We start from the raw sequence: 25,509 nt of genomic DNA on the forward strand, positions 1-25,509 counted from the left end.
CTCCCTCAGCTGCTGCTGTTAGAGATGAGAAAGCTCCAAAGAGGAGTACCAACATGCTCAGAAAAATCCACAGGAGGAGGCAATGCTGCTTGTCCCAGCTTGTGCCATCACACAGACAGCTCTCTCCTAATGCAGCAGCACCTACTGAACTGCAGCACCTACGATGACAAAAGTAGTCTGAACTCTGCTTCAGGGCATTCTGCTCTGACTTTCTACTGTTCACATCTCGACCACTAGTAAACTGCTAAGGTTAGCAGGGGATTAATGCACCCTCACACCAGGAGAAAGGGGAACAGTGCTGAAGCTGCAAAGACAGTTCAAGAATGTTTTCTTTGGTCATTGTTTCCAGGAGAGCTCAACTCAAATGACAGCTCATCTTCCAAGAGTTTCTAAGTGGCTGAAAGAGCGACAAAATATTTTAAAAATATATATATACATGTGCACAAGAAAACTGATTGTTTTTGGAGGGATTTGCAGGAGGAGCTCCCAGGCTGGACCTTACAGGAAGTATCCCACAGTAAACATACGTACCAATTAACATTTTCCCCGAAATATTTCACTTCTGCCCCAGTCTCAAATGTTTTAAACTTCTAAGCTTTAACAGCTTTACCAAATTCATGGATCTAAATAAAAATCATTTGTGTGAACAAGCAGGATGTGCAGGTTGAAGTTCTGACAGAGCTATGAGGACAGGCTTTCTGATGCTCAGGAATTTCTTGAATTGCCTCTGACACAAATGAGAGAGATTACCTGGGGTGTGCCAAGTCTTTCAATGAGAGGAACCAAATGTAGTGAAGCATATTTTGATTCCAGTCTCTTCATTTTAGCATCAAGTCTTTCACCCTCTGAAAGAAAAGGAAAAAAGTGAAGAGAGCAATCATAAATTGCAATTAACCAAGAGAATTCTTATTTTAACACAATCTCTATTCAGTGAGGAAGAAAACTGTGTTCTTTTTAGGCAATTTAAGTATTAAATAGCTGATTAATCTTTGATGCACTTTAAGAGAAATACACACATATTTTAAAATGCTACATTACATGAGCAAACAGAAAGAAGGATTTGTAGTAAAGTACATCTAATAAACTAAATTCAAGGAAGAATATAAGGCTCTGTTATGCTGCTGCTGCCAAGATATTTGACCCCCACTTGTACTAAGACAGCTAAGTTGTCTTTATGCATAAAATGTTTGTCTCTAGAAGGTGAGGTAAAATGAGGATGGAATCTTGTGTATAGCAAGGCTAAAAAGCAGCTGGCACTTCCAGCACAACACTGGCAAGTAGGAAATGTTCTCTGGCAAATGGGAAAACACCATTTACAATGATCTGGTTAGTTTTTTGCAGAGATGTGAGTGTGAGCTTTGAAATATTCTCAGAGCTTTGTAGCTGATGGGATTTCTCCAAGCAGAACAAATCAGCTGCTCCAGCAGTGTGAAATGGAAAAGAAAGGAGAGGAGAAACACAGAAAGAAGAGAGGGCAAGGGGGAGGGGGGACAGGTAACTTTCTGATGATGAAAGATGAGAAGAGCAGATACCATAGGAAGCAATCCTGCAAATATTCACTACTGCATACTCAGTTTCGTGAAAAGGAAGTAAAAAATCTACTGGAACCATCTTTATTTACTAACTTGCTGACAGACTCCCTACATCCCATTTAACTGACAATTCTGTAAGCTAAACAGCAGCTTCAAAAAAGCCTCTCACTATTTCCACAAAGCAGGATAATACCGCCATAGGCATCCATCCTGCTTTTCCCTGTCATTCCTCCACTTCCTCTTGTAATATGCACAGAGCATTGCCAGGAAACTTTTGTTTTTTCAGCCAGGCAAACAGGCCTGGATCTGATACCTCTGTCCTGTAATTAATTACCAGTGGTAAAGGGTGCCTTGAGGTGGTGGTTACTGAAACCACAGCAGCAGGAAGGGAAAGGGGAAAGCATTACCCAAGGAAGATATTTTCACTTTGCCGATACCTTTGACGTGAACCCTGGGCAGGATGTTTTGGAATGGCGCTGCATGCAACAGGTCACACACTTCCTCTAGAGACTGGGACAAAAAGAAAAGGAGAGGCATTTAGGACAGGAGCATCAATCCCAAGCCACACCAGACCCCCACAACGGGATTCCAAATGCAGGCTGATGCCACTGCAGAAACACCAGAGGGCAGCCAGCCTCTGTCAACAGGGCAGGGAGCCGATCCGAGCCCTGCCTCTCCCTCATGGATCACTCCCAAAGACCACTTCATTTCACCAGGTTACTCGGAACTCCCAAATTAACTCCAGCAAGTCCCCTCCCACCCTCAGCAGGGTGGGAGTTCATAAAGGACAGGGTATTTATTAAATAAACTAATGCAGAATGAGTAATTTCGGTGGGAAAGTGGCAGGCAGCTCCTGCACAGACAAAAAGGGGAAGAAAATGACTCACTGCTGGGTTATTTTTACCAGAGCCACAACCCATATCCTAATGGGAGCTTATCGTGGTGGGAGTGTCTCCCTGCCAGGCAGGCTGAGACGTGTGACAACAGCAGAGAATCATGTCTTAGGAAGTATTTTCCATCTTTAAGGACAGGAGAAAGGAAGACAGATGTCTCCTGTTTTTTTGCTCCTGTGCGTACACACAGGGAAAATGCAGAGATGACCAGAAGCAGATGCATGGCTTTGCTACAACCCTCTCCTCATGTTTGAAGCAGAGACCCTACTAACTTGTAATCCCTCTACACTAATACTAGAGAAGTCATCGTCCATACTCTTAGGAAGGCTAGAGTGCTGAGGCTCATGTGCCTTTTCCAGGTCTAATTCCTCGATGGCAACCAGGGAAATGCATGTGTTAGGCAGTCAGGATAAATAAGACCCATCCACTAGCACAGATATACTCAGAATTACACTCTGAAGTGCACTGAAGTCTAGATTAGATCTAAAATACTGAAATATATGACAGGACATGGGGGTCTGACTGAGGACAAAAACAAGAGGAGAGGCAGCAAGCACAGGTATAGGACTGGAAAGGGTGACCTTGGTGGTGTTCCAAAGAAGGTACCTCCATGCTGGTGTCACTCTGGCACACCCTCAATCCTCCCAGGAAGGAGTGACAGGCCTTGCCTGCCTGGCCTTTCACCACACACCCTTTCAGCCCGAATCCAAAGTAATCCACTTGCTCTACTTGTTACAGTTGTGCCATTATTGACTACAGGTTTACTGCTGTCACTCTGGCCCTACACCTGGCCAAACAATTACTCTCTGCTGTGAGGGAAGGATCCTCTAACACTCTGAGCAGGAACCCTAAGGAACAGCATGTCTTCATTACCTTATCTAACACCAACAGCTTTAATACACCCTAGAGAAGCCTTCCATGAGGGTTTATTTTTGTCCAACAGCAGGCCCTCAGCCAGCTTGCTGAGGAAATGACGTGGTTGGTTTGCAGTCAGCAAAGATCTCTGCGTGCTGCCCAGCCTCAGCAGCACTGTGAGCTTGCACAGCCTGGGCAGGGTGCCTGTACACACAGCAGGAGGAGGCCCCCCCACCCAACATTCAACAGCACCATGCAGGTAAAGAAAGGAAAGCCAGCACACCTGTTTCTGTTCTGATCCATGATCAATGCCCACCTTTCTTTTGTAAGCACCCAAAAGCATTGAAAACAAAAATATTGCAGTTCTGGGCATCTTGTTTGAACAGCAAATAGTAATAACATGGAAGATGGGTGGGAAAAGAAAACTGGAGGTAGGGATAAAGATCAGCTGTAGCACTGTGCCCTCAGCAGTGGGCAGGTTTACACAGTGTAAGGTAGACTCTAGATATATGAGAAGCAGCTGAAAGACTGACATATTTCACAGTTTCTTTCAAGCTAGGACAGATGAGTGAATTTCTGCACCACTGTCAGCCATCCAAGCAGCAAGGAGGATGTCCAGGGATGTCCCCATTAACCTTGTCATGTTTCAGACCTCAACAGGAATGACATGCAGAAAAGGAGTACAGCAGTACCAGATGCACAACTTACTGACATAGAGAGAGGCCACAGTGTGACCGGCTCCAGGAGTGCCACGTGATTATAATTTATGGTGAACATTGCAATGCCAGATCCTCAGGTACCACTCAAGAGGCAACGTCTCTTGCAAAACCCAGCAAAGTGAGGCATCACTGTATCTAACAGACATGAAAGCCCCTGCAAGACTGTAAGAGATGAGTGCAGGGAACTGTTTCTACCCATCTGCCCATCACTAACAGCAAACTCACAGATTTCAACCTTGTTATTGATGACGTTAGTAACAAAAATATGAGAGTACATTTTGAGAGACAGATGGATTTTAAACTAGCACAGCAGGCACCTACCAGACTCTGTTCAATGAGGAGGCAAAACAGGACAGCATTTCCCACTTCCCGTAAATTCTGGAAGCAGACAGTCTTCAGTTCTGCATATTCAACAATGTCCTTCAACTGATGGTGAAAAAACTCCAAGATACCTGAAATCAGAAGAAAAGAGGAAAAAAAAATAATCTCAGGAGCCAGAAAAAAATCTAGTGATGACCACGCAGGCACACTGTCACCTCAGGAAAGCAGACGAAAGATTATTTGATGGCCATGTGAATAAGAGTCATAGAGATCAGGATTAATTTCAATTTCTGCTTCAAAAGCTCTTTACCAGCTAATTTGTCTATTCAAAGGTTGCACAAATGTGCATCCATACACTGTTTGAGAATACAAATAACTGAGGGTGCAGGTTTAGAGTTCCCTATCCGTGTATCAGCACATAAGATTTTACCTCCAGACGTGTAGCCTAAAGGAAACTGAAAGGAGCAGCATTTAAACGCATTAAAACTCAGAGATTACAAAGTGTTAAGCCAGTGCACTGACGTTTTTAACTGGATAAATCATGCAAGTGGATTGCCTAACTTTACACTCCTGGAAAAAGGAGCGAGTATAAGAGGTAATTAAAAAATACCCAGGAGCAGGAAGAGAGACTAGAGCTCTCATCTGCTTTAAGTCCTGTTCCAGCCACCATTCCCCAACCTGCTGCACCACTGACACACTCAATTCACAGCTGCTATTTTCATGGATGCCAGAGCCAGCAAGGAGCTCACATACAGGGAAGGAGGGTAGTGTTAGGCTATGACTCTGTCAGTGCCACTCTGTCAGAGGCCAGAGGTGATCTGCAACCTCTCAAAGCAAATACAGAGAATATAAGTCAAGCTCTGCAGACAAGGGTACACCAGATCCTGCTGATAAGGCACAACCAGAACACAGTTTCTGTCAAAGTTTTGTAAAAGCTGTTTAAAACCAACTAAAATTACGATTTTCGAACCCACATAGTTTATATAAACATGTCTTTTCCATCAAACTTCTCCTAAACAATGGTGATGTGTAACATGCTGGTGGACTTCCAGCTCCTCATACTCCAGCCCCAGAAAGGCTGCACAGGCCCTTGGTATGGAGAGAAGCCCAGGGAAACACAGGCTCAGAAGCTTCTGCAGAGACCCAGTCTGGTTAAATTTCAGAGGTTAAAGCCATGTGCAGGACAAGAGAGGAAGAGCAGAGAACTACACCACTGAAGACAGCTCTTCAGCTTTTTACAAGTTAATTCTTAGCAGCATTTCTCTATCTTTCTGCACAAACCTGACCCTTCTAAAAAACCACCAAAACAACTTGACTGAGAAGAAAGTCCATCATAAAAAGCTTTCAAATTGCATGCTGCACATGGCAGTTCATTTCCATTACAATGAGTCAAGCCAGATAAATCTCCACCCAACTGCATCTAAAGCAATTGAGAGAAGACAAGAAAAGAGAACACAGATGCCCTTCAGCACCTTCCCTTGACTTTCTTTGACACAACTGATGAACACTTCCCATGCAGAAGATCATACTTGGCTATCTACCCAGTGAGGCAATGGCTGGAGAGAGCACACAAACATGAAATCCAGCCTGCAGCATATCTCTTCCAAGGAAATTCCTCAAATTCAGCAGAGGAACTTAAAAACATACAGTGAAGGAAAGAATTACGTAGAGTAACCCACACAGTTCTACAGAAAACCTCATATAATTAAAATTAGCAACACAAAACATCAGTAAAGTGCATGATGAGGGGGTGCATGGCTGGCTCTGTTACATCTCAAAGAACTGTTTGTCAATAGAAAATTAACAGTAAATTAATGTTCCCACTTTAATGTGTATTCACTGGAGGTGAACTTCAGACCTAACTTTAGTACTTTGGTGACTTGAGAGAAAAACAGAACTGAAAAGCTGATGGAGAAGGGTTAGAGGAAGTGAGTGCTTGCTGAGTTTAATTTATTCCAAGGTAACACATTTACAACTAGCTAAAAACCAAACAATGCCAGCACATCACCAATTCCCACCTCCCCACAATACAGCGACTGTGGAATGGAAAAGCTGTGGGAAAGGCTGGCAGTGTTCATTGAACACTGCAGGACACCAGCCAGTCACAATCCCCAGGTGTGTGAGGAGCAGTGAGTACTTGTTTGTCATTTAAACACACCTGTCTATCGTGGCAATGGGATGCTGCAGTGCTGAATGCTGGGACTCCCATTTTAAAGATGAGACTGAATAGATTGAAAATTTTTCCCAAAAAAGTTTTTAATGCAAGGAAGAAAATGCGAAGTTAGGGAACTGAAATCAGCTTTATCACAAGCCTCCAGTGTGTTTTAGTTACACACCCTAGTATTTCTTTTGTGTTTGTTGATGAAAGGATTTCCACATCTAGAAAGAAAGGTCTTCTAAGGATGGACTGCTAGAAGTCAAACACTTTCCTCATTTCAAGACTGTCTGCAAACAAAAGTCTGATGTGTTATCCTGGACATGGTCTGTGCCATAGAGGAAATAAAACTAGAACACCTACCAATGTTTCTGGTCCTATGATCTGTGCCACATACACAGAGATTGATGGTGAACCAACAGAAGACTTAGAAGACACCCTGAAACACTACGAGGAACTGTAGACTTCTCCACAGGGTCACCATGGAGAGAAAGCACTGTCTGAGCAAACAGGATATCGATGACATGCATGGCCATGGACACACTCTTCCCTTTAGCTTGTATGTTGGGTGGGGAGCAGCTTACTGAGAAACAGAAGCTGAGCAGAATAGCAAGGAAGATTCTGTTGATGCAATATGGAAACAATCATTGGTCATGACAGAGATTGAAATGATTAGGGTTTTCAGACTCCTCTCAATCTTCTACCCATACTGTGGATTTTGTGGGGATTTTCAGAAAAAAGGCCGACTTCTGAAAGATGAGAAATATTTTTTCATGGGCAGTGAAATCCTGAGAATAACCCATGTCACCTAAGGCAAATATAATGGAGCACAGAGAGAAACCAGGAAAAGCATAGAGAACTGTGACCAGAAACAATATTCATATTGAAAGTGTGACTGAAACCAAAATGAGGCATTAAGTCCACCCAAAAGCAGCAGGATAGTAAAAGTCAAAGAGGCTTGAGGTTCACACCATAAAAGTTACTTTACAGTCACTCCAGGTGACACAGCTCCTCTCAAAGTTGTTAACAAAGTTCCTTATTTCTTCACTCAAAGCCCCAGTCTCCATATACAGATATATAAATATGCACACCCACACACATTCATGAACAAATTGTGATATTATTTTGAAAATCTGACAGCCAGTATTTAGCATGCAGGTGTTCCAAATCATGAGTGTACTTCTTCACTTTAGATCAAGAGCTTGTTTTACCAGCAAAACAGAAGAAATTTTACAGAGCTACACAGGCTATTTCTGATGAAAGACCCATCTGCTCCGCAGTGGAGTCCTGTGACAGAAATACATCATCATGTTTTCATTAATGTTTGAGCAATGCCATTCCAAATTACACTTCTGTGCACAGTACACAGAAGAGTATTTTTATGAAAGACTATGCATGCCTACTGAAGCCCTGGAAAAAGAACAAGTGTCTTAGGAAAGTGAATTTCTCTTAATTGCCTGCAACTTTCCTTCTTCCTCTAATTCTGTTTGAGGGTGGAATTCATAACTTACTGAATTAGTTATATATGCACAGGATTTTGCAAGGTAAATGAATCAAAGTTTTTTGCTCCTCCTCTCCAAGAAAGCAGTTTTAAATAAATCCCTCTATTCCTGCAGATGGGACGACATTAGGTGTCATAATAATTGATTATATAATCCCAGTTTCTGATTTGCACAGATCTCAACAGAAGCAAACACTGTTGATATAGAATAGATCCAGCAAAGTACAGAAGATTAGTAAAGGATTAGGTTCCCTCTCTGCTTCCAAAATCCTATCTCAACAGCACTCAAACAGCAGATGTCAAGATTCAGCTGTGTATTCTGTACACTGATTAATTTAGGAAGTCAGAGCAAATCAACACATGCAACTCAAAGCTGGTTAGATTCCTTCACTTTGGTCACCTTTCATTTCTCAAGTCACACCTACAGACTGAAATCAAACATGTTCTGGAGCTTGTAGCAACTCTGGTACCTAAAAGATTAGGACAAAAATGAACTATGAATTCTAGAACTGAATTTCTGACTACAAACAAACTGGATCTTGATTATAATTCTTGGTCTAGCTGTGTTTTGGGTTATTTTCTGCAAAGAACTGTATTGACTATTTTCAAATAAAATCTACTAATCTGCAATAGCAAAGCTGCTCCCAAAAAACCGGGTGCTATAATGACCTTAGTTTATATTCACTTTCATAGAGACCTTCAAATGCTGCATCCAAATATTTCATTGGCTTACAAGAGACATTGTTAACTCTGCATATCAACAGTGCTGCCATTTATTCCCTTTAATGGAAATATTCATCGGGTTTAAGCATATACATGTGTCCAGGAATTATGACCATGGAGCCTGTGCACTGTGTTTATTTTGCTGGAAAGAAATATGCCATTTTTCTGTATATCTAATGAATTCTTAATGCCCTCTTAAAATTATCAAGGTGATCTGGGTTTCCCATAAATTCTTTCAAATATTCTGCGATGCCTTTCCAAATCTTTCTCCACTGGACACGTTTCAGGAAGACCTATGAATACATCCCCTTCAAAGTGGACTTAAATCATTGTGTCCTCACTCAAATTATTCTCCTTATCCGAGTTTGATCAAAAACCTGGGATAGCAGCTAGAATTATAAACCCTTCTGCTATGCCCCAAGTGATGCTTCCCCTGCAGCCTCCAGCCACTGCTACCCTTCCACATGCTTCCCAGCCCAGGCTTGCTCCAGCTCCTATTAGACTTTGACCTGAAATATTCCAGAAAAAGATGGGCTGGAAGACTCTTTTTTGTCAGACTGCTGTGCAGAAACAGCTGCCAAAGTGTTGCCAGCAGCACAATCAGCCCAGGGAAAGACAGGAACACAGCAGCCTGTAGCACAGGGCTCTGGAGGGCTTCCCTAAACTGTCATGCCAATGAGGTCATGGCCTAGGATAACAAGTGCTTTGTCCTGCACCGCCTTTGAGTGTTCTGTTTCTTTGGTTTGGTTATGTTGTTTAGTTTTTTTTCTGTTAAGAAGAAACATGGAAATGTTATACTTAGGAAAAAATACACAATTTGGCTACTTTTTCATAAAGTTTATACCTTGCTAAGGACATTGATCTTTGAAAATGTTTATTTTGGAGGGGTGGTATACCAGTGACAAGCTTCATATCATAGCAGAGCTGACAAACTACTTTTCCTCATGACAACTGACAATTCAGTGCGGCAGGATACTCATCTATCAAAAGAAGAAATGACACATTCAAATACTTAAAAAATAGAAGAAAATGTTACCTCCAAGATGAAATTTCAAGCCTAAACTCTTACAAGGGAAATATTCCTTTAAGAGCTTTAGCAACTTTGAAAGGTCCCTTTAAAAATCCTTATGCTTAATGTATTTTTAGACAAATATTTTTATGACTACAAGATGAACAAGTTCCCCACTGCTTTAGACTGTTCCTATGGAAACAAACCCATTGGCAAAGAGGAGTCCTGAACAACTCTGATGCCACTGTCTGTACCCTGCTCCTTTTAGCAGCAATAAATCACCATTTAGAAATCCACAGGTCTAAAAGGCTGATTATGTAGGGGCCAAGGAACTGCAATCAGCAAAGTTCAAACAAAACTCTTCAAATGAAAAGTCTGAAGTGCATGAAAGAGCTAGAGGCTTACTTACTGAGTGTGCTTAAATCCCTTTGCACATGGAGAATGGACTCAGAAAATTAATTCTGAATTAATAAATGCAAATTACCTCAAGATAGATGAGAATCTACATACTTCATCTAAAGACTAGAATCACAGTTTTGGTCTGCATATGTAGGTTGTGCAAGTTATAAAGAAGTCATTAAATGACTTGTTATGAAAGAATTTAAGTAGCACAGACATACTCCACAGCACTCAGGCTTACTACTTACAACTGACAACTTCTGAGGAAGCTTTTGGAGGCAGAGGAGGGAACAGACAACAATTGGTGTGTACTGGCTTGCATTTTCTGTGACAAAGCACATTAACAAGGTGTGGCAAAGACTGCTAAAGAGAAGAATTTAGCACAGAAACGAGAGGACAGTGACTCAAAGGAAGCCTGCTTTGAGCCTGCCCTTCTACAGTCTGGCAGCTCCTCTCCCCAGGAAGGCTAAAATCTACAGCACATCCTCATCACAGAGAACATTTTTCTTTATCAGCCAGTGCTGTTCTAAGGGCAGACAGCTCCATGATGGGGAGGTGTCAGAGAGCACAGGGCTGTTTTTCCCTGATGTGAGAGAGTGTGGAGGTGTCCTGATCTTCCACAAGCCTCTTCTGTTCTGTCTGGCAACTTGGAAAGTAAAGGAGGAGATAGCATGACAGTGCTATAAAGGCTGTCTCTGCATTTCTTGGAAGTGACTCTCCAGGGGGTTATTATGTGTCCTCTGCTAGAAATAGTTCAGAATAAGAAAACTACATCTGTTAAGACAAAATCTGACAGGAACGGGGTAGTCTAGGAGCAGGGAATCACGTGGGGTTTTGAGATCCAGTCCAATTCTAAAACTAAGTATGATATCCCATTGTAAAACTAAGAGTTGCTTTGATCTCTTGGTATGGTAAGCATCTCAACAAATGCATTTCTTTTGGAAGAGTAAATATGAGGCCAAAATTGTTTGTTACCATTGCACCAGTGAAGTTCTGACTTACCTACAGGATGGATTGTCTTTCAACCTTAAGAAAGAGGTTTCTCCTAAAATCCCTGGGCATCTCCTGCCAAATATTTAGCCCTTACAGGTGAGGATTTCTGGCAAGCTTCCTAATGCCTCCTGTAGCATCACAGATCCTGTGGTACATTATCTATATTTGAGAATACCTACCGCTTTCATGGTCAGAATGAATGGCTAAGAGCCTCAGAGAGATTATTTTTATACTGCTAACTACCATGATTCATCCATTTCTATGCTCCAGGGAGAAAAACAGGAAGGAAGCACTTAGTAAGACCTCAATTTCGTTTAACATTGGTAATGAACGTCAAGCAAGCTGTGGGAAGCAGAAAAAAACCCAACCTCATTCCAGTTGGAGTGGCATTTAATAGAACTAAGTGACTCTGGAAAAATAAACTCAGGAGGTGGGTGGCACATGGAAGGACTAATTTGTGTTAATTAGAAGTTGTGGAGGAGGAATATTTTGAAGGGGAAAGCAGATTCAGAATTTCAGTGAACAATGTGATAAATACTAATTAGCCAATTATTTCTCCATTGTGGCAAGCAGCTTTCAATGCCATTTCTTCTTCTGCAACTGTCACACCTCCTGTTGAGAGGCTAAGATGCACCCCACACAAGCCTCAGACACAACTATTCTGGCAGGACCAGTTTGCCTCCCAGCAGTATCACTCCTTTTATCTTGCATTTGGTGAGGGCAAAGAAAAAGGGAATAGAGGCTGTCCCAGAGAACCAGATTATCTAAATTAGACATAAAACAGAAAAAATGTGAGAGGCTAACTTGCTGAGGCAAAAGCTCAACAGGCTTATGAGAAAGATGAGAAACAGAAACTATCGTGGACATCCCAGCTCAAGATCAATTATGTCATAAGGCTGTATCTATACAGGTTGTCATCCTTTTGTCCTACATACAGAAGTCTTAAAACTTTTTAAGTACTTTCAGAAAACATAGCATTCAATGATGCTTTTAATGGGAAAAAACAACAACAACAAAACCCACACACAGCCAGGCTAAAAACTGATTATCATGAGAAAAAAAAAGGAAGGAAGGAAAGACCGACATAAAAGATTTAGAAGATAGTGGTTAGTAGCATCTTATTAAGGCTGCTGAGGTAACATTGAACACAAACTAACCTGGAGAACCATACTCATGTCTTGGTAACCTACAGATCTTAGGCATCACTTCCATTAGGGTCTTGACATACTGAAGAATGGTCCCTTGTAACTAAGAGAAAACAGATGTATGTAAACATGTCAGTGCTGTTGAACTATGAAACTTTACAACAAACTGCATTCAAACTATACATGAACTGAAGCAGCTCTAAAAATCTTGCATTTAATTCTGCCAGTCATCGTCGTTAAAAAGGCAACTTTTTCAAATTTAAAGAGTTCATATGGCATTAGCCACCTTTGCTACAAGAGTAGTGGTGCAACAGCTAAGGCCAGGAAGGTAAAAAAGAAGAAAATATGTTTTTCTCTTACAGACTCTTTACTGTTCAGGTTTTTGGTTAAAAAGTTGCATTTGAATGCTTTCAAAACCGTTCAAAAAAGCATGTGAATGTGTTCAAAAGCAACACAAAAACCCCCCTTATGATTAGGAATGGCTGCAACAGCCTAAACTGGTTCTTCTGGACATACCAGTTGAGATATGTATTCATATCCAGTCAGCCTGTATTCCTACCACTAGACACCTCTCCCTCATCTATCCCCCTACATCTGAGCATCTGCATCAGGCATTGGCAGGATACTCTCCTTCAGGCCTCTTAACCTTCTTTATAAGTGACCAAGTGTTCAATGCCACCTTTAATGAATTGAGACAAGTTATAAAAATCCCCCTCTCATAAAACACAGCAAAGCAATACTTGACACCCAATCCGAAAAATCTAAGTGTTTTCCTCTTTCCCTGAAGATTAAATTACAGCACCTTTTCAAGCAGGATTCATCCTTTCTAGAGCATCAAAAATGTACTTAGAACATTGTGGGAATTACTGTAAACAAACTGCCAAATGTGTCAACTGCCTGAAGTACGATTATGAATACCACAGCTTTCCCTGGTACAGTTGGATTATTTTGGCAGCATGCTCCTACAAGCAACAGGGAGGAAAATATAATTTCTTTGGCTTAAATTAACTGCAATGCACTATGGCTGTATATATAGACTCTACTAGTATAGCAAACAGCCAGTGCCTCAACCTCCTCCCAGTTACAAAGAAGGCCCTTTCCAATACAGGATACCCAGGCTGTGTGGCTAATGTCTTCAAAACCAGCCTGAGCAGCACTGCTAATCAAGTACAGAGGTTAAACTCCTGTTGTTAAGGAGTCACTTATCAGTGATGTCATTAATGAGAGCCCTGAAGTTAGGTGTCAGGCAGAAAGCACACTACAGCTTCTCTCAAAAAATATCAAGTGAATGTATGGTCTTCAGGTTGAAATCAACTAATTTAAAATATTCATACTCTTCCAGAGTCAACCTAGGCCCTAACAGTTCAGGTCACTACAAATTAAGTTAATCTCCAATGAAGAATCCAAAGTTTTCCAAACACTGCTCAGGGCACCAAAGCTATTCCTTCTATTGCTCACACAAGAGTACTGTCAAGCACAGCTTGTATCAAATGTCAATGGAAGTTATTTTAATTATTTTATCCAGGATCTCACTTTCATTTTGTTTTTCCTGAGACATTTTCTGTAATATACCATTTGGACTAGAAGAAAAATAAAGACAATTAGCATACCAGGCTCTTGACAACTTTTAGCAACTCCTCCATCACCACAGCAATGCCCTGATATCCAAGAAGTCTACAGATGACTTTAAAGTGAGGGGGACCAACAAAATTCCTATAGTTGCTGTAAATGCTGGAATATGCCAAATTCAGCGCCTAAAACAAGAAAACAGATATCATTAATGAAAATTTTGTCTGCCTGTATCTCAATAATAATGCAATTTAAACATAATTTTAAAGCACATTAAAACTGAAATAAAACCCTTGTGTTTCACTGTCTCTCGAAGAAGTTTAAATACACAGTTTCTCTCTTGTAAGGCAGGAACTTCAACAAAAATCTCTTTATTAGCAATAGAAATTTGTGAGCACTTTTTTTCAAGCAGATATCTTCTATTTATCATTTATAAAGCCATGAACATTTTATCTTTTGTATTTTTCTATTTACACAAGTATAAAAAGGCAAAACTAGTCAATGCCATGTCCAGATCCCTGAATTAAAAGCACAGCTTCTTATTCCCTTATCTTCCATTTTATGCACAAAACATCTTGAAAGGTATTACTTCAATTTTGTATTCCTAATAGGTGTTTTAAGTCTCTGAGTACTCAATACAAAAAAAAGCCTTCTGCAGTTACTGCTCTCTGCAACTAATTAGTAAGGATCTTTCTTTTTCAAACCCCTTTGCTGTACACAAGATCAAAGCAAATCTAAGTCTGGGATGTACCCCATGGAAATTCTTCAAGACTTGCATAAATAGGACCAGGTACTTTGCCATAGTCATGTTTATTTCTGTGAAAGTGAACACAGCTGTACAGACTGGTGTGATGTGGGGATTTAGGAACTGTTTGCCGAAGCTGCGGATTAGAGAGGGTTGGCTAACTTAGTATTCTCCATTTCTGCAAGTGGGTTGTTCTCCTACTACCCTGAAATTTAATTTTAGCGGGAATCTTGGCCACCTTTCTTACAGAAGGGACTGTTGTGTTTCCTTTATATTTTCACAGTTTCATTCTCTCTGATACATGGAAATACACACATGGAAAACAGTACACTGTTAAACTTTCAACTTCACGCACAGCTGTAACAGAAGATTTCCCAGGAAGAACATTTCCTTCAATGCAGATCCTGCCCTAACTACCCATGCAAGTCAACACCAGGTACTATAAATACATGGCATTAAGCTAGTTGGAATTCAAGTCAGAAAACTGTACCAAGCTCTTGAAGGATTTTATTCTCATAAAAGGACTTAAAAATCATCCTTTGAAGCACTCAGAATAGAATATGCACATTTTCATTTATGCTGTATGTCTCTATATATTAAAAATTCTAGATGCAAACTAAAATAGACACTTGGATAGCTATTAGAATCCTAGTATATGTAACAGTACTGCTCTTACATCAGAGCTGGCTAAAAGGCCAAACTCCAAGTGTATCCCACCAGGGGACAGCCTGAAGCTGTACATATCCCTCTAGTACAACCTGTGCATTTCCATAGCCCTTGCATACAAAAATGGGGTCTGAGGCAAAGACAGCGGAGAGAACTGGTAAAACCTTAAGAACATATGTGCAGATGAATGTCCTGATAAACTAAAGATTTATAAAATTGCTCCTAAAAGATGAGATTTTATTTTTTGTTTTTGATGTACAACAAGCATGTCAGAACTATTTATTTCAGCTACAGCACAAGGAGAATTTTATTTTAATGAGTTTAAGCCTTTACTGCCATGAGGTTAAGAGGAGGGAACCTCTCTTCACCCAGCAGGAATCTGTCATAGAAAAGCAAGCCCTAAAAACATTATTTCAGTATTTAAAAAAAACTTGCCAATGCATAATGTAAGAAGCCAGCCAATCTAAAAATACATCTTTCATGTAAACCCTGTGGGGAAGTACCTAAAATTTACAGTCCACTTGTAAACGTTGGATTAGTGGACCTTTCTAAACTGTAACAAGGGATTGAGGAGAAAACATTACACACTAACACCACTTTCCCCCCAGTGAGACACAAAAGCATAAAATGCTTAGGGAAGAAGCCACTAACTAGAGGGGGGTAAGGTGGAAAGAGAGGGAAGTTGCTGCTCATTATTTTTTAAGCTGTACTTGCTCCCTCCCCTACTTAAATTGAAAAAAAAAAAAAAAAAAAAAAAAAAAAAAAAAAAAAAAAAAAGGAAGAGTTTTTAGTTGCTGATGTCATCAAAGTGCTAACATTAATCACTCACAGCATCACTCGTCCACACACAAGAGTATATAACAGGGATGCTCAGGCAGCATACTGCCAAGGGGAGGCAAGCAAGAGAAGGGGGAAAAGACATTATTTTTTTTTCTCCTGTGTGGTCTTTGAAAAGCAAGGCAACAGCATCTTTAGACAAGATGTGCTCTTGCAGGAATTTAAGTGGAAGAGACAAAGAAACCATGCCACCCAGCAGCATCGGAGAAAAAAACTGAAATCAAGCAATGAGAATTCAGTCCAGAGAATCTGAGGAGAAGAAAAGGCAAACTGGCAAACAGAGATCAGTCAGGAAATAATTCATGTAGAAAGGGATACAAAAAAATTGGTGTTTGTAATATTTTCACAGCAGCATCGCCATAAAGAAATTGTGTTCTGGAATTTCTGTCAGGGAGTGACGGTAAGTACTGACTTTATGATTCATAAAACATCAGATGGCTTTTCCAAACATCTACATGTCAGTAATTCTGTGTTTTCTAATAACTGATAGTCTGTAACAATAGAAATGTATTATTGTCATTTAATTATACTTCATTCTACTTACAAACTGCTATGAGGATTAAACTGTTGAAACTATTGTTCCTAGGCTGTGTTAGAAAGTGTTCTATAAAAAACCAGATTATAATTTTAAGTAATAAGCATCTACTAGCTAAAGAGAAGGTAACTGAGCAAGTAAAAGCTCTGATCTCACTAATGCACCCTATTTTAATATCTGCAGTAGCTGGGTAGATGCCAAAATGTGTCTGTTCAGTAAGTTTAACTGATAGCAAACTCAGTTCCTTTATATTGTTGCTGTATTAAAAAGGGTGCATTTACCAAAGAACTAGAAAAGCAGCATCTACACAGATCAGTCCTATCCGTAGTTTTATATAGTCATGAAAATAACCATACGTATTTTTCTTCCCACTTCCTAGTAAGTATAATCCAAAAGCCTTGACCAATAATTTGACATAAACAGGGACAGAATTCTTACTATAAATGTAATATCACTATCTAAATCCCATTAAAAATATCCCATAAAATATACATTTCCCAGTCTCCTACCTAGTATAAAATATAAGTATTACAGAGTAATTTCAGAATATGTTATGAGAAATCTCACAAACTTTCTTCCTCAGGAAAATATTCAATAATTAATTGTTATTTAGCCAGGAAATGTAACATTTTAAACCTGATCTTAAAAAAATTATTAGATTTAATTTTCACAACAAAATCATAAACAATGAAATAGTGTGTTACTGTCATGGGCATTTATAGTCATAAAAAAAGTCAGAAACTTTCAAAGTGGAAAAAAACTTCCACGAGTGCCACAGGAAACTGACAATCAAACTAAGGAATCAGATTAAATTGCTAAGGTAAGCAGTTTTTCAAAAGTTACCATCACAACAGTAAAAGCATAAACCCCAAGCAAAATAAATGAAAATACCCACTGGTTGTTATTATATATTCTTTAATAGATGTGTTTAGAGAAATTGCAGAAAAGAGATGTTCTTTCACTATTTACAGTGGCTACACATCCTGAGAATCTCAAAATACTGGCAGATTTTCTAATTTGGATTGAGGATGAGGAGGAGTATAAATTCAGGGCAGATAGACTATGGGATTACAGAAAATGACTGAACAGCAAAAAGCTTTAGTCATTTTTAAAAATCCCCACTATTTATCCAAAAGGTAGGCTATAGTGAAAGCTGTATTTCACTAAGCTTGACAAAGCTTTTCCAATAAGCTGAATAGCATCAAGACTAAATATTGTGATACTAATACCACCAATGTACCGTGTTCACAGCCACTGCCGCAGTGCAGCTGCAGTGGCTACAGATGTGCAACTTAACAGCAAAACATGGGCAGTATCACAGAATCACAGAACAGTCTGCCTTGGAAGGGACTTTAGAGATGACCTAGTACCAACACCCCTGCCACAGGCAGGGACACCTTCCACAGCTTCTCTGGGCAACCCATTCCAGTGCCTCACTGCCCTCACAGTAAAGAATTTCTTCCTAATATCTAATTTTAACATAACCTCTTTAAGATAAAGCCATTCCTCCTTGTTCTAGCAGTATCTGCCCATGTAGAAGGACCCTTTCCAGCTGTACTGCTGCATCTAGCTGTATTTAGATACCAGAAGGTGCTGTAAGATCTCCCTAGGCTGAACAGCCCAAATTCTCTCAGCCTGTCTTCATGGGGAACATGTTCCTATGTGAACTTGTGAATAAGAAACTAATGAAAGATATTGAAGACAAAATATATGTGATCATGTTTCCACATACTCTTGTTTCTCAACTGATTGTGACTGGCAAAAATAAAGACCGGTGGATGGTAGAGGCATTTATTCCTCAATATCCACTCCTGCCAACCCCTCTTGCTGCTTAACATAAAATGCAAGATACACAGACTAGAGGAAAAAAAAAACAACTACTGCATTTTTTTACAATCACCTGGGAAAAAAAGAGAGTGAAAGGAAGTGATTCCCCAATTGTAAATTCTGCAAAAATTCACCATCTCTCAAGATAAAAACTGGTCACTTGTACAGGCAGCAGCTCTGGTTGAATTTCTTTAAGTTTATGTTTATCCTTTCACTTGGAAGAGAAATATACATTTTAAAACACCTCAAACTTTATGAACTTTCATTCCCACTTTTACACTGCAGTACCAAAGATGAGAGCATACTTTCCTAACGAACTCCATTCTTACATTACAGATCACTATAATTAAGGTCCAAACAACATCCTCAGTGCTGCAGTTTCTCCAAAGAGCATCTTCCCTTTCCACAGGGAGATCCACATCAAGAGAGAAAAAAAACTCCCAAACAACATCCTGATGGGAATAACCATCCAAAACATCACTGGAAACACAGCAATGGTAATTTGGCCGAAAATGGCCAGTTGTGTTGACAGCTTTTACAGCATCATGTACCACCCTAACTGGAACAGCATGCTATCCAGTTACTCCAGAAAGAGCTTTCAGAAGGAAGAGAGGGTGCCCACCACTCGCTCCTCCTTTGTTGTGGAAAACCTGACTCCTCTCACAACATATATCATGTGTGTGACCTGCCAGTCCGCAAACCCCTCCAGCGACCAGTGCAGAGTGTTTAACACACTGGAACGAGACCCAGCATCAGCGAGCAACACCAAGAAAGAGCTGGCACTGGGCATCTGGCTCACCAGCAGCGTCCTGCTCCTCATCATCGCTGCAGTCCTGCTCTACGGCTGCCTGCACCTCCTGTGCCGCAGGAGACACGAGCGCCTGCAAGAACACAACAGGACCTCCAAACAAGAGCATGAGGAGCCATGGACCAAAAGTGTGGCATACGCCTCACATGAGTTCAGCAGACAGAGCCAGCAGACACAGGACACTGAGGGAAAGCACCCAGGTGGCATCCAGCTGGCCACAATCATAGAGAATCCCTCAGCTTGCAATGAGCCCATCATGCCATCTTCTAAAAGTCAGGAACGAGTCCCAGTAACAGGACAGCGCTCTGCTACAAATTAGAAATGTTTTGTCCAGGAGGTTTTTGCTACGTAAGGTACCCCAGCTACTTCAAACACATCACATGCACTGTTGATGCTCACAACAGGGAGCTCTGACTGCTCGCTACAGCACTCCTGGCTGTGCCTCCGATGTCACACTCATTTCTAACAGCTTGTACACAAAGGTTCACATGCCCAAGAAGTGAGCACTTCAGCCACCCACCATTATTTAAAAATGAAGCATGTGGCAAGTAATTGGTTAACATTTCAAGGGAATTTTTTTTGTTGTTTTCTTTAGTCTAAAACATTAAAACAAATACAAAAAGTAATCATGTTAACAATTTTTGTTAACTAGCGTGAATAAAACTGATGAGGGGTTTTCTGATGGCAACCCAGACTGCTAGACTATAGGCAACTGGAACATACACACAGAGTGCAGTGGTTTGCCAGTGTGAGTTTTACCCTGACAACCCCAGCTGCTTCCCAAAACACACACTACAAGCAGTACTACACTCAGATAACACTCTTCACTGCCCAGGGTGTTGTCCCTCCCTCCCAGCTGTACTGAGGACAGTCTCAGTATGTAAGCTAAACTCAACAGGATTTTAATTGTATGTTCTCATCTGTCTTATCTTCCCTCAGTGTAAATACATGCAAGATACTGACTTTGTAAGAACGTGTCTAATTAAGGAAATATCATTATCACATTTTGCACTCTTCTGCTCCCACCACTGCTCCATGGGTCAGTGACTCCTTGCAGAGAAAATGGAATTCAGAGATGCAGCTTCTGGCCCTTCCTTTTCTCTTTCCCTTTCAGTTTTAATGATAACACACATTATTCAGCTGCAAATTTCTTTCCAATTGCACAGTACATTCTGTGTAATGAAGGGGGACAAAATAGTAAAAACATGCCAAAATGCATTTTATTTTTGTAACAAGAAAACCTGCTGATCATCTCACTCTGCCTTGAGCTTCATGGCAAAGTGCCAAGGTCCTTCAGAGAGAAATCTGTTCACCCTCACAATGTGACAAATGTTGTCAGATTTACATGTAAAAGTCACCCTGTCTTAAACCTTTTAAGTGCATTTGTGTTCCATAAAAACATAATAAATCTTAATATTGCTGTATATTACGCCTAAAAAACCAAAAGCGCACTGTGACTGCAGGCACTTAATTGCTCTTGGTACGAATGTATGTGTGAAGTCAGCTCTCTCTGACACAGCTCAGTTGTACCAGTGAAGGCTGGAGAACTGCTGGCTGGGAAGCTGCCATCCCTCTCCACCAGGCCCTGGAAGCTAAGCCAGGGACGGGGGGGTACAATTTTGGCAAGAGAGCTCCCCATGAATATTTCACAGCAGGTAGTGGATCTTTTCAGCTACTCTATTTTGACAACAATTCCCACGACTTGTGAAATGCATCAACTCTCAGAGTGGTAGGGAGAAGCTGGCATAAGTGTGATGAATCTTCTTTACTTATTTTTTTTGAGTAGGATAAGCATGACACACAGAAACGTCTGCTGAACGGGGACGAGTATGACTTCCAGAAAACACTTCAAAAGGCATTTTTTTTGTGTGAAGTTAGCAATAATGTGTTCTCCACCTGCTGCAGAGCATTTCCTCCAGCTGACACGTTTTCCTTTGTCTTGCACATCAGTCTCAAATAAATTGTGAGAATAACAGTTCACTTGCTGTTTCAAATGATGGTATTATATGAAATAGGCACTGAAAAACCCTCATCAGAGCATGAAGCCAACACAACGGGTTTACTGCCAAAAAGGAGTGCCTGGGTAGTGAGGACAGAAAGAATGCTGAATGCTTTAAAATTATCTTGTAATCAAATTAACAGTAACACTTCTCTGATTAGGTTTTCATCAAAAAAGGATTATTTTAATATTAAAGGGAGGAAGCCAAGAGACACACAGTCAATCTCTGCCAACATCTTGGGCTCTTGGAAGCCTGTTTACTTCTCTACATGTCTATTTCTTTATGTGGGTTTTAAGGCAGCCCAATACATATATATACACACATCTATATTATATACACACGTACAGGCCATACTGAAAACAAGGAGCAGTTTCATCTTAAAGCAGTTTCAAGGCAATTCACCTACTGTGTTTTGTTATTTGTACACAAACACATATAACCAAAAGACACGCCTATATCTGACTGAGAAGGCAAAGAGCTACCATGGAAGTGCTTCCCAAGGGATTTACCTTCTCTAAATATAAAACCATTCCACCCACAGAGCTTACTGTGCACTACTAAGATAAACATTTATATCATCTCACAAGCAATGGACCATCTCGCACCTGCTACAAATGAGCAACTCATGCAGAGTGTCATCTGTTTTCTGCTCTAGTTTTGAAAAACTCCCGTTATCACATGCTCACAGAGCTACATAATTGTTTCTTGCCAAGAAAGTTTTGTTACAGATAAATTCAGGTTCATTCAGGCAATTTTGTATTAGATTTGGTAATTCATCACTCAATATTAACAGTCATTGAGTACTAGGCAAACATTCTAAGTGATTATCAAACTGATAACAAGTTGCAACATAGTGCAAACTGATTTTAATTCGTGCACCAGTAGTAAATAAAAAACCATTGTATTCACAGTGAAAAGTACCTTTCAAACATGTCTTTTGCACAAAATAAATGAGTTAGCATCTATGAAGTGCCAGAGACATAAGAACATGACAATATTTGGAAAATGTTGTATAGGATAAAGAAAGCCCTTCAATTCTGGTCTACACAATCTCTATAAAACCAAGTATTTCATTAACATGCAAAAGTTAGTTCAAGTCCTCAGGAAAGATACTTTCTTATATATATAAAAATATATATATATAAAATAAACTATTTCATGCATTCAGCCATGTAGCCGAATTCCATCCTGCTAACATTAATATCATTAATCATACACATACTTTACCTGAGTCAAGGGATTTCAGTGATCATGCAGAACCAAACTTTCAGAATAATCCAGCTCACTTAAAAGGCTAGCCAGCTTTTGCAAGCTGGCTCTTTCCCACCTGACAGCTCTGCTTCCATATCAACCAAGTATCAACCAAGAAGAAGTATCTGTGGGTTTTTGTTTTGCTACTTACATGAAGATACCACTCAGAAAACTTCAGGTGCTAAAGAGAATGTTACTACAACTCTCTATGCTAAGTATCAATCAGCATTAATAGAGACCAGATGCTTTGATCCATTTAGAAATATCTGGGAATATGTGAATGCTTTGAGACACCAACAAAAAACTTCTTTAGTTACTCCTGTAGTAGTGCAGCCTCTGTAATGTAAGAATTCCTATCTGTAACTGGCCATACAAAGTAGAAATGTTAAAAACTCTGTTCAGATATCCTCAATTTCAAAGTACATTCAAGAATAAAAATATACTCTTGTTAAAACTTAAAACTACAGAGAGTCATGAGTATTTTCTAATATAGGCCTATCTAGTGATGAAATTTGCCCCAGAAATGCAAGCAAGACCTACCCCTTGATTGCTGCTGCTCACACAGAAAAATACTCAAGAATTCTGAAAATGTATAGCTCTCCATCTGAAGATTACTGAACTCATTTTAATTATGCAACCTGACTGATAAAAAAAAGTGTTCCCCAGTTAATCTTCTATCACTCACCCCACTGTATCATCACTTAAATAAATTAAGTTAGCAATCTCTATGAAATTCATTCAGGTTTTTGCTCTACACTGCATCTGGTCAGTTCCTAAAATAGTAAGGAACACAATAATTCTAATGTAAGAAAATTCCACTTTCCTATAATTTACTGTTCCTTTTTGGAGAACAATTACATAAAATACTATTTACAGGACCAGACAGTCAGCTGTTACATTCCACACTAGGACATGTGAATCCTTTTCCACCTCCTTTACATTTTAAAGGCATGAAATTTTACAAATGCAGCAGATATTTTAACACTGAAATTTGTAACTCCTGAGATATCTCAAAACCTAGATTACTGGGTTGAAATTGCACCATACGACTATGGTATGATGTGCAGAAAAAAAGAGTTAAGACAAGGCCTAATTATGTTCATGTTTAAGTAGGAGGTAGATATTGAGAGTAACCACCCATAACACTTATAGTACACTTGCATAAATTAGACGTATAATGGAGTACATATTTTAAATAATTTTAAGTAATGATAAACAATTTTAAGCTTTTTTATTGTCCATCCTCTAATTTAATTCTTATATTTTAATTTATCTTTTCCATACTTCAGTTTGCCACCCTGATATTCAAGAAAATCTTGCAAAATTTAGAGTGACACTTTGTCATGCAGTCCCAAATGATTTGCTGAAGATAGCACTGCTGGTTTTTACTGCTGTTGGAAGTAGATCAATATTTCTGACTAGATATTAAAAATGTAAATATATGTTAATGCACTATGTCTCTAACTGTCATCAAGACTCAGGTCATAATTTTGAAGAATAAGAAAATAAATCTGCAGTGATCAGGCATGATCATAGCATCGGTCCTGTGAGTGCAGGCTAACTTTCCTCACTTGGGTAGCTCATAGGTGCTCTCTCGTGCCAAGTACTCTTCCAACTTGTCACTCACACAAGCTCCTTTCCTCAGCATTGGGGATTGCCATAGGGACAGAGTATGTGACTGCACAACGCATACACTTCTATTGAAAATTTGCATTTACCTTCCCAGCCCACCTAACTGCAAAGCAAGAAACATGATGCTAATACAGAAGATGAGATGGCCCAGACACAAAATTCATCACAATAAGTGTGAGGCTCTTTGGTTGTAGATGCCAAAGAAACACTACATTAAAAAAAACCCAAAAACTGAAGTAGTTTGGTATCTAATAGTTTAAGGTGGTCAGAATCTATATTCCTTTTAAGTCAGATAACATCTGAAGCAGTTTTTCCCTATCTATTCTCTTTTCTTCTGTCATCAGTCTTCATCACTGGAAGAAGGGAGAGCTCACCCAAGACGGGCTCTTGGGTGAGCTCTTCACTAGATGAGTAATTAATTTTTACTTCGAGTCTGCTCTGCCACTATAGGCAACTGAACAATACAAGGTGGTTGAGAGAAGAGCTTATTTCAGCTTTGCCAGATAAGACTAACCATCAGACTAATCAATCGCACTTCGGCAGAAACATATGGTGAGCTTCACAGAAAAGTCTTAAAAGAAGTTTATGTTCAATTTAAAATACACACAAAATGTGTTTCAGTCCATTTCTAATAACTTTCATATACCGTAGCTTTTATTATTTAAAAAGATATCTTTAAACATTAGCAAACCATGAAGATAAAGGGAATTAAATCCAACCTTTGATCCATAGAGATACTGTGGCTGTGCGTTAGGCTGCTTATCACGCTGAAACTCCTGAGAAAATGGCAGCACAGTCCGAACGAATCTATATAAAAAATAAAAACAAGAATTCATTTTTTATACTTAGGTGAGCAGGTCTGCACCAAATGCACCCTACCCTAAAAGTAGAAGACTGCTTTTGTCTGCACATACAATCAAAGCCAGACCAGCAGTCTTTCAGCCCTAGTAGGAACTGGGGAAGTACACAGCCTGAATTGCCCAAAAGCACAGACACAAATCATACTGCAGTTCAACAATTACTGTTCTTCCCATCGTGTGCAGGATCCCAAAACATTCCTCACCTCTACTCTAACCCAGTCCAGCAAATAGAAAAGTAACTAACAAAGTAGCAATAGCCTCTCACAGGGCATAAGGAAACTCCTTGTGCTTGCAAAATTAAGTCCTTGAGAAAGAAGTACACCTTCAAAGAAGAACATGACATTTCTGTTTAATGTTTCGGAGCTTTTTCCCCCAAAATTCACATCAGGAGAAACATGTTAGATTGTTACTGCCTTTAAAAAAGTCGTGAGGAAGAGTATAATCCTCACGGCAAAATCAATGTTTCAGAAGTTTGATCATACCTCAGTGTGAGCATATACCAATACAAATCATGCTTAGCTTTACCTTTGTATA

At 39.8% G+C, this 25,509-nt stretch overlaps 2 protein-coding genes across 4 annotated transcripts in view; one reads left to right on the forward strand and one right to left on the reverse strand.

Annotated features, from left to right (window-relative positions):
• Nucleotides 1–25,509, reverse strand: part of CYFIP1 (cytoplasmic FMR1 interacting protein 1) — an 83,695-nt gene that overhangs the window by 2,694 nt on the left and 55,492 nt on the right. For all 3 annotated transcript variants that reach the window (XM_083854627.1, XM_083854629.1, XM_083854628.1), the window contains exons 23-28: nucleotides 24,835–24,922; nucleotides 13,856–13,999; nucleotides 12,258–12,348; nucleotides 4,321–4,451; nucleotides 1,970–2,042; nucleotides 751–845 (exon numbers count right to left, since the gene is read on the reverse strand). In XM_083854627.1, the coding sequence (XP_083710753.1) occupies nucleotides 751–845; nucleotides 1,970–2,042; nucleotides 4,321–4,451; nucleotides 12,258–12,348; nucleotides 13,856–13,999; nucleotides 24,835–24,922 (622 nt within the window). The remainder of the gene's footprint in view (nucleotides 1–750; nucleotides 846–1,969; nucleotides 2,043–4,320; nucleotides 4,452–12,257; nucleotides 12,349–13,855; nucleotides 14,000–24,834; nucleotides 24,923–25,509) is intronic.
• On the forward strand, nucleotides 18,880–19,551 carry LOC310923894 (fibronectin type III domain-containing protein 9-like; the record flags this gene model as incomplete). Its single annotated transcript, XM_083884752.1, has 1 exon — nucleotides 18,880–19,551. One exon carries the CDS (start codon nucleotides 18,880–18,882, stop codon nucleotides 19,549–19,551), a length of 672 nt encoding a protein of 223 aa, XP_083740878.1.

Source organism: Zosterops lateralis (assembly GCF_965231275.1).
Source record: "Zosterops lateralis genome assembly, chromosome: 2".
Taxonomy (NCBI): domain Eukaryota; kingdom Metazoa; phylum Chordata; class Aves; order Passeriformes; family Zosteropidae; genus Zosterops; species Zosterops lateralis.